The sequence below is a fragment of the Buceros rhinoceros genome, unplaced genomic scaffold (genome assembly GCF_000710305.1).
Source record: "Buceros rhinoceros silvestris isolate BGI_N320 unplaced genomic scaffold, ASM71030v1 scaffold13, whole genome shotgun sequence".
Lineage (NCBI taxonomy): Eukaryota > Metazoa > Chordata > Aves > Bucerotiformes > Bucerotidae > Buceros > Buceros rhinoceros.
The window spans coordinates 41082-51103 of record NW_010401560.1 but is presented as its reverse complement, the minus strand read 5'-3'; the positions used below and the strand labels follow the sequence as shown (position 1 = coordinate 51103).

At 35.9% G+C, this 10022-nt stretch overlaps 1 protein-coding gene across 1 annotated transcript in view; it reads left to right on the top strand.

The window, feature by feature from the left end:
* The window catches only part of SKIV2L2 (superkiller viralicidic activity 2-like 2 (S. cerevisiae)), a gene marked incomplete at its 5' end in the record, with an annotated part of 45762 nt that overhangs the window by 10410 nt on the left and 25330 nt on the right, over positions 1 to 10022 (top strand). The window contains 6 exons of the mRNA XM_010132293.1: positions 1116 to 1218; positions 1350 to 1481; positions 2706 to 2785; positions 4167 to 4277; positions 4910 to 5011; positions 5832 to 5957. Of these exons, the coding sequence (XP_010130595.1) occupies positions 1116 to 1218; positions 1350 to 1481; positions 2706 to 2785; positions 4167 to 4277; positions 4910 to 5011; positions 5832 to 5957 (654 nt within the window). The remainder of the gene's footprint in view (positions 1 to 1115; positions 1219 to 1349; positions 1482 to 2705; positions 2786 to 4166; positions 4278 to 4909; positions 5012 to 5831; positions 5958 to 10022) is intronic.

Here is a 10022-nt window from a genome sequence, read left to right as displayed (position 1 = left end):
CTCGGGGCAGCCAGCCAGCAGCGAGGTGGGAGTGAAAACCTTGCAGCCGCTTCCAGGCAGAGAAAGTGAGATTCTTCTTGCAGCGAGATGGGGGGGGAGAAACCCCTGCGCAGCGAGAAAACTGCAGGAAAAAACTTCCTGCACGGAACCGCTGGGAGTCCGGACATCTCACCCGATTTCAGACAGGACTCACGGCCGGAATAAGTCACAAGATTTTTTTTTTCGTGCAGCCGTCCGGAAGCCAGAGAGAGAGAGACACTCCCCGGCCGCTGCTTTTAAAGGCTCCCGACGTAACGTTGCGTTCACCTGACTCCCTTAACCAATTAAATGCAGAGTTATTGTACTGCATGGAATAATTCTGTTTGTCCATTTCCCAAAACAAGGAAGCTTCAGCTCAAACCAGAACATTCCACCCCAGTTATTTCATGCTGTGTACATAAATACGCATCTAGGGTTTTTCAGCCAGGGTCAGGTTCTTCTGAGGTACACAGTGGACTTTACCATTTTCCTGGCTGAGTAATTTTACAAACTAATGATGTAACGGGGACCTACTCTTCGCCCTGTGCTTCACAAATGGGAATCACTGTCTTGCTTTAGAGTCTGCCGTAGCCTAAAACATTAAGATTTTATGTTGCTGAGAGCTAGATTTGTCTTCTGATTCTCTCTTTTTTTAAGCTTGCTCTTTTCCACTCACTGTATTTGACAGGAGTCAAAATATTTTTGTATCATTAGGTGATTTTGAAGTAATGATTTACTGTAAGTTCATCATTGGCCTGCACAGCAGTAGCTAATGCCATAAGCAGTAGTACTTCACTTGCAGCTAGTTCTTTATTGGGCAGCAGTTTAGTGTAGATGTTCCTAAAAGTCGGTTTTGGTATGGTCATTCAGCAGGTCTGGTGTGGTGGATGGGAGAATGTGCAGTAATTCCAGAGACACCAATGTAATTCTGGGCTGTGGTGCTGACCTAGTAATCTTGCTTGCTAGCTTATGCATTGGTTTTGTCCTTCTGTCTGTAAATACGGACTAGCTGTGTGAAGCACAAGTATTTTTAATTTGGCCATGTAAGAAATAATTGCTTATTTCTTACAAAGGTTGTGGTTTTGTTTTATATCCAGGGAGATTTCAGAGAAGATAATTTTAATACAGCAATGCAAGTGCTTAGAGATGCAGGAGACTTAGCAAAAGGGGACCAGAAAGGCAGGAAAGGAGGAACAAAAGGTGAGTTTAAATCTCATTCTGAAGTAGCATTTTGTACAAAAAGTTATATGCAAGTTGTGCTTGTGTCTCAATTATTCCATAAGATAGTTTTTTGCTAAAAGTACATTTAAATTAATGTAATCTTTCTGCAGGTCCTTCGAACGTTTTTAAGATTGTGAAGATGATCATGGAAAGGAATTTCCAACCTGTGATTATTTTCAGCTTCAGTAAGAAAGACTGTGAAGCCTATGCACTTCAGATGACAAAGTTAGATTTCAATACAGGTACAGATAAATAAGACAGTTGTATTCACAATTATAGTCTGACATGAAATGTTACTCTGGTTAGACATTTGTATTTCCTTTGGGACTTTTTGTGTAAAAACAAATGAAAAATACATACAAAATGCCTTCTCATTTGCTATGCTGGAACATTAGGCTATTTTCAGTAGGAAATGGTTGGCACACAAAGTGTACTTGGTCATCACAATGTTGAATTGTTCCTCTATTTTAAACTTCATTTCTTTCTCCAGTATCCTGTTCAGTGTAATAATAGCACAAGAGTTCCTAGAAAATTTGTATGCAATGCGAGAAGACTGACCATAACAAATGTATTTCCCAAAATTTTCATGTAATGTCCATTAGAAAAATGAGTATTCTTGCAAGTCAAAACAATTGTATAACAAACCACTAGACTGTTCTTTCTCAACTCTTCAGTCCAGTTTTCTTCCTTCCCTTCTTCCCTGTTCTTCTCAAAGAAAAACCCAAAAGGTAAACAAAGAAGGGTTTTTTTTTTTTCATTTTGGGTCAAGAGCAGGCTTGGAAGATAAGTTTAAGTTCATGGCTTCTTGTAAATATTTAGAGTTGTAAGAAAAATAAGGAATTTCTTGTAAATCAATGTATCATTTCATGTTTGTGAACTGTTCAGGGTTCTTGCTTGCTTACTTGCTCTGAACCTTTGCATGTCCTGGTTCAGTGTTGCAAGATAACACAGCCATTTCTGTCAGAAATTCTAAAGATATGCTGAGATGTGCTTTTGTTAAGTTTTTTTTCAGTCATCCCTTTGAATATATATTCTTAATACTTGTACTACTTAAGTAGAAAGGGTGTAAACTTTGAGAATTAACGGGGAAGAGGAAAAGCCTCTATGCCCATGGAGACAGAGACTAGTAGGTAAAAGAGAAACCTGGGGAGGTTTATGAAATAGTAAGTACATAAAACTGAGAAATCCCAAGCTTGGAAACAGCTGAAGTTTGGATTATTCTGCCAGTTTTGTTCTGTTTTTCCCTTTCCCTGAGCATCTCCTTCTGGTTACTGTTAGGCTCCTTCTGGCTCCCATTCAAATCTGGATCATCCGACCCAATGTGGGTGGTTTTGTGTAGACTTAGCAGTCCTCCATGCTGTTATTATTTAAACTATAAACTTCAGTAAATAGCAGAATGTGATAAGGCTTTATTTACACATACTAGCCTTCCTGATTTTGTAATAACTTATAATTTGCCTTCTTAGATGAAGAAAAAAAGATGGTTGAAGAAGTGTTCAATAATGCAATTGATTGTCTGTCAGATGAAGACAAAAAGCTTCCTCAGGTGAGTGGAGATTGAACAGAGCTAACTACTGCTCTCCTGTTTTCTCCAGCTTTCGAGGCTGTGGGTCTTTTGTAGTGGAAATCATATACTAATGTTCTCATTTGTATCCCTGGGTTTTAATATCTCTTGCATTGCTCCTTGCATTGTAAAATAGGACTTGGTGATTCCAGCAAATGACATATGCCAAAATTAACTATGGAGTTTCTACCCTGTAGGGTTTTTGTTTTGGTTTTTATTTTCTAGTTATGTTTTTAAGTAAACACAAGGGCTTACAAAGAGATATATCTGGATTAAAACTGTCTGGAAATAGTTCAAATGTGAGTGTGCTGTGCGCTTTATGAGGCATTGACTGCTGCGCCTTTCAAAACGTTGAATTGGCGCATCTAGGTTCTGTTTTATTGTATATTGACTAAGCATAGTGACTGTCTTTCAGTGGAAAAAATACAAGCTTTTAAAATGGACACAATATTGTAGGATGCAGTACTTTTGTAACATATACTATGATTAATTTCCTTCTACCCACCTTCATTTAACTGGGTACATCATTTCTTAATGTAGTGATCTTCACTGTGAGCATGGCACAACCATTTAAGTTTTGCCATGGCTACTTGTTTCAGATTCCACATATCCTTTTTTTTTTTTTAAACTTGAGAAAAACAGAAAACAGGAATCCAATATATAAGGTGTTATTGTGCTGGGGTTTTTGGTAAGCTTTCAACAGTGGCGTTATATCCAAGTAATCTGTTTTGGTGTCTGTGGACAATGATAACCTCAAAAGGGTGTTCTCAGAATTAGGTTTGGGGTGGTAACCAACTGTTAATAGATTGTTAATGAGAATCTTTGTTTTCAAAGAAAAAAAAAACAGAGACAAAGCGAAGTTTATGCAGGTATTTGTTTGAAGTAAAATGGTTTTAGAATTCAAGAGATAGAGCATTCACAGCCTGAATTTCCTAATATGGCTCTTAGAGGTGCTGACTTCACTGTTCAATAAGCACATATCAATGAGTGAAATCACTGCAACTGAAGTTGAAACAAAATACTCATGCAGGATCACTACAAAAAAAAATTTTAGATGAGAATTTTTTTTTTAATAGAAGCAAATTTAAATACTAACTGCATGTGTAAATTAGGGCATAGCTTCACAGTGGCCTACCCCAATTTAAGATATTCTACTGAAAAGTTTGGCTTCTGGCTTTACCCGTCGTACCATTCCTAATTCTAACTGGAAAATAATAATGAAGGGGTATTTATTGTGTTTAAAATTAGGAAATAGTTAATTTACATGAACAATAAGGGCAATGTTGAGGTTTTCTGTAAAGGTTTTAATTTTTAGTAATTAATATTAAAATTTGTTTACTGGTCTTTCTTTCTTTTGTCTCAGGTTGAGCATGTACTTCCTCTTCTGAAGCGAGGAATTGGTATCCATCATGGCGGTCTGCTTCCTATCTTAAAAGAAACCATAGAGATTCTTTTCTCTGAGGGCCTAATAAAGGTATGCCTCCAACTTTATCTGAAAACAAAATTCATTAAACTGTTGGGGTTTTTTTCCTCTCTATAAGGAAAAGCTTGTAGTCTTTAGTACTTTGCCGTAGATAACTATGTTAGTGCACAAATGCAGTTCTGGCTTTAAGTGTTCCAGAGTTTAGAATAAAGTATTTAAATATACATCTCTAGCATTAACATTTTCTTCAACTGTTTTATGGTGTGTTTTACTGCTATAAGTGATGGTGGAAATCTACGAAGCTGTCTTGGTTGCCGTAAGGGACATAACGTTCAGAAAAATCTAACCTTAGTGAAAGTTGTGGGGGAGGTTATGGGGAGCTAACTGCTATTTTCTTCTTGCAGACTTTGAATGTGGAGATTAACTATTATTTTTCATTAATATAATTTATACTCCCATGTGTTTTCTTTTGGGAGTTTTTCACATGGTCCCATTTGACTATTTTGCGTGTATTCCCAGAGGCAATAAGGGAAGGGGGAAAGAATGCTTTTGGTCCAGTTTTCAAGAACTGAATGCGCCTATGTTGACTGTACATAAGTAGTAAAATCTGGAGAGGTTTTGTGTTTGCATGTTTGCTTAAGAGCCTTTGTTTTTTCTGACTTAACTTTGTTCTGTTTATTTAGGCCTTATTTGCAACAGAGACTTTTGCTATGGGAATTAATATGCCAGCCAGGACTGTGTTGTTTACAAGTGCCAGCAAATTTGATGGAAAAGATTTCCGATGGGTAAGTGAAAAACAGGTTCTGTAGAATAACTGAATTGCATTATTTATTAGAGTATCAGAATTACATTTACTCTTGATTACCCACTTCAGTGTAGTATAAAATATTTTTTCTTTAAAAAAATCTTTCTTTGATAACTAATCCCATTTGTAATAAGTGTACAAATTCCTGAAGACAAGATACCTCAGACTATGCATGAGATTATTTTAATAGCTACAGCTAAAGCTTGGTGGTGGATGTTGGATTAGACTAAGACTTCTGCACTACTTGTCCAAAACTGTGAAACCCAAGTATTTCTGCTGTGTCAGAGCAATGTGAAGAATAAGTGGGCTCAGTATCATATCGTAATAATGATCACTAAATACAGTTTTGTCAGATCCAAAAAGAGATCATTTACCTCAGAGGTTATTGATTGCTCTGTTGTAGTGGAGTATTTTGGGTAGCCCACAGAAAGACAGAATTGTGTGGAGGGAGAGACAGGTTCTTAAACAGCTCATAAACAAATAATTTTAAAAGTTTTCAACATTTAAACCAGGTATGTGATTCACATGTAAATAATAATAAGGGTGTACAAGTCTTGAGAGCAAAACTTTGTAAATAAGGTTGCTGACTTTATTCATAGTCACGGATTTATGTTTTAGTAGCTTTGTGATCAGTTAGGAATAATGAATTCAATCTATGATAAGTTTGTGTCTTAGATAACTCTCCTTTGCTAATTTTTATACATCAAGGTCATTTACTGTATCTTGAAAATAGCACGTTATATGTTCTTGCTATTTTTCTAACATTTGTTAATTTTTTTCTTTTTCTCATTTTATCCTAGATTTCCTCAGGTGAATACATTCAAATGTCAGGCCGTGCAGGACGCCGAGGTATGGATGACAGAGGAATAGTAATTCTTATGGTGGATGAAAAAATGAGTCCAACAATTGGCAAGCAGCTTTTGAAGGTAAAAGTTGACTCTTCCCCCTGCCCCCCACCTCCACTAAAGTTATTCTTACTTGAATAACATGTAAAATTATACACCTAGGACATGAAGTATGTAGATCATGCAGGCAGGAGATGACAACTCTTAAAAGGAGTATGCATTTCATTGAATTCTCATTAAAGTGAAGTTTCTGTTGTGAAACGTAAGACTAGTATTATCCTTCTCCGTATAAAAGCGATGTCAGGCAGGAAAGGTAGAATTATACCCTGTTTCTGGTAATACCTCTACTGCTGCAGTATTCTGTTAATTTCTTCCTAACCACAGTGAGTTAAAGGACATTGCTGAACTAGAAGAGATTTGCTGAGCTTTCACAAGAATTGATAAAGGCTTGGTTCTGTGGTGAAATAAGACTTTGTCAATATACTTTTCAGTGTAATAGACAGAATGGAAAAAGTCATGCAGAAAATGAAGTACACGTGATAAGGAGAGTGGTGCATGCCAGTGAGCTAAAATTAGCTGTAGAGAAATTGATAGTGCTTATAGGAAATTGTGAGGATTGGAAATCAAGAGGTTGAAAAAAATGCTCTTGGTGGTTGAGATGGGCATTAGATTATAGGGCTTCCCCAAACAGTCATGTAATGTCAGTAGTGTCATTACTGATTATTCCAATAATACACTCTTGCTTTATAATTTGAATGCAAAAAATTGCACTTACCTCACCTCCTTTTAAGTTCCGTGGCAACAATCACCGTAATGAAGCATATTATTCTGTTGTGTTGCCTGTTCTGTTAAAGCCTGTCTTAGGCTGCTTATGTTAATTGTGCACACACATTGTAATTAAAAACTTGGGGAGTTACTTTGTGCACTTTCAGGAGCTTGCGGCCTTGGTACAAATAGGAGGTCATTTGTGTTAAAACAGCACTTACAGTATTAGAGTTTGTGTAAATTGTGGGAATTATCTTAAGTCAGCATCAGGGTATTTTAAAAAAAAGCATGTATTTGTTGCCAAAAAATCAGAATCGTATTTCTCTTTTTTTGATCAGACAAATGAAGAACAAAGGGGAAAAAATGTACATGCTGTTAGTTATGCGGGCGTGGATTCTCTGTTATGTGTCTTGCTCTGTCAGTGCTACCAGTTAATTCATAATAAATACATAAATCTTTGATGTATGAAGACAAAAAATTTCAACTGGATTTTAATGAATTTTTAAGACTCTTTTAAAAAATAAATGTAGTTTTATGGGATACCTGTTTAAATAAAGGCTTTATAACTCTGTATGTCCACAGCTGAGAAAATTAAAAACCAGTCCTTATAAATAACATTAATTTTGTATACTTCTAATCTGAAGTTTATAAAGAATATCCCCCAAAAGTTAACTCACAGGAAATAATTGTAAATACCTTAAGAAAAATAGCTGTTTCAGTTATTTATTTTCAGACTTTGAGATTACTCTATAAGCTAAATCATTCTGAAGAGTTGTTTGTTTTTTTTAAGTTTGTAAGTTCAGTAGAATTTAAGTTTGTAAGTTCAAGTATAGAGCTCATTCTGTATGAACTAAGATGAAAAAAGGAAATAGATCACTTACATTTTTTAACAGTCTCCACTTTTTGTGTAGATTTTAAGGAGATAATAAAGAATATTTCCTTTATTGAAACTAAAAGCCCTTTGATTTTGTTTTTCCTTTTGAATTATAAGGAAACGAGGGAAAAATAATGGAACTTTTTTGCCTTCTATATTATCTCATTGTGCTTCTCCGCTCATCTCAATAAATTAATACATTTCATGAATCTTTCACACTACTTCATTTGTGAGGAAGGACTGAATTTAAAATGTCTCTGAAGAAGATCGGAAGGTGCTGTAATGAAGGTGCTGTACCTTTGGTAACTGTTCAGCCAGTTGCTGAAAAGGCAGTATAAGTAATCTTCTATGAGGTGAGCAGTACCACATTCAAAATACTTCCTGTTTTTCTTTTTAAACACAGAACACTTAGAGGAAATATCATGTCAGCGCAGTCCAAGAATGTATACAGAGTAACATTTCTTCAACATTCACTTCTGTATTTATCGTTAAGCGTGTCTGATGTGCTTAGGTTTTACTTACTGACGCAATTTGTCCAAAGTAAGACAACGATCATGTCTTGTGGTACTGTTTTGCTGTCACATCAAGCGTTGTGGCTTTGCTCCAGGATAAGCTGAAAGATTTATAGGGAAAACTTCAGAAGAAATAAATTAGCCATGTTGAGAATGATAGGACATTTTTTCATAGCTCTTCAACCCTAGTGCATGTCGCATCCAAACCATTTCCTGAATAATAGAGCAAAACATTGAGAAATAATGTTGTCAGCTGCCTAATGCTGTGATCAGTGAAGTGAGAGCTTCAAGTGTATTTCAGTACCAGCAGCACTGCTGCAGCTGTGCTGCTTGGCTGTGGCACTGTTAATTGCGACATTGTGTACAGTATTCAAACTTAAATTCAAAGTTCAGATCTTAGATGGAGTTCTTAGGAGGGATATTTGTAAATATTTTGTAAACTCAGTAACATACATTTGTCTTCTGCTGTGTAACTAGTTTTTTTCGTTTCTCCTTAGCATTTATTTGACCACTGAATATTTAGTAAACCGATGACTTGGACAAATCTGTAAAACTAAATGCTTACAGTATTGTAAGACTTTATGAAGACAGTAAATTATAGTTTTGCGTTTATATAATACCAAGAAGTATTTGATGGGATTTTTTTTTCCGTAATGAAAATCTTTAGCTACATTGTGTTTATGTAGGAAATGAAAAGCTGTTCTCCTTGACACTAGATGGCCCTTGAAACCAGAACAGCATCCTTCTAGTTGGAATTTGGCCATGTTACAAGCATGTATTCCTGCAGAGGGAACTGACTTACGGAACAGTGGTAATCTGTTATGTCTCTAAAAGACAAAAATCTTAAGCTAATTACATTACAGAAATGAATGCTTGCATAATGAAAGAAAATGTGCTGATGTAAGTAGGTTTCTGAGCCTTGAATTTAAATGTATCAGTTCTCTGCATCTACTTGTTCCTTCAGAGGAGAAGTTAGATGGACTGAAAAATGGAAAGAAAACATTGATTTAGCCAGATAAATTATACAGTGTTATGCTCTTCTTGTCATTTGCATATGGAACATAAAGTGCCCCGACACCAAGCTGTAGGAGATATTCCACTAGCTACATCTGGCTCCTTGGCAGGGCCTTCATTTATAGAGTTGCCAGTACTGTGCTTATTTGGCCTCTATGCTGCAATTAGAAATGTGTTGGCTCTTTTCATATTATATTTTGATTCTTCAGTTGTTTTGTTCTACTGGAAAAATCAACAGGATAGTGATTCAGACAGTTCTACACTTTTCTCTTTGATTTCCTGCCTGCTTGCACAGCTCTCATATGACCACCATGCAGTTGGAAAGTTTCTTAATTTTGAAAGGGCAAATCATCTTCCCTTATAATTAAGACAGCATCATTACGTGTTTTGTATTCTAATCATCTGCTGTGTATCACATATGGCTGTTCCTTTCAGACTCCAAAGTACAAAGAAAATTCTGCTTAGTGCGAAAAGCAATATTTACATAAAAAAAAAAATAAAGCTGATTGGGAATAAGTGTAAGATTGGAAAAGGTGAGGAGGTGATGAGAAACTTCAAGTGCTAGAAGATGAAGTTTCTGGAACAGGGGATACCTGATAAAATTGCTGGAAGTTAGTACTTTTGCATAAGCATAGCTCCCTGTCTGCAAAAAGAATTAATAATAAGCCTTGGTCAGCAATGTAATTTTGTGTGGATTTCTAAAACATGAAGTATAACAAGCTACTAAAACTCTTACCTATGTCATGGGAAATGCCATAATTATGTAATACTATATAAAAAAAAAGTGATAAGTCAGAATTCAGGAAAAAGTAACGGTCAGTATGTAGAAAACAAATACTGGTTTATACAGAAGTAGTTCACTTAAGCCTTGTCTGTGATGTTGTTTGTTCCTTCTTTTGGCTTGTCTGGTGTTGACTTAAAGGGTCGGCTCCTGTATTGGTCTTTCTGTGATTTGAAATAAATACAAGCGTGTATGCTCTT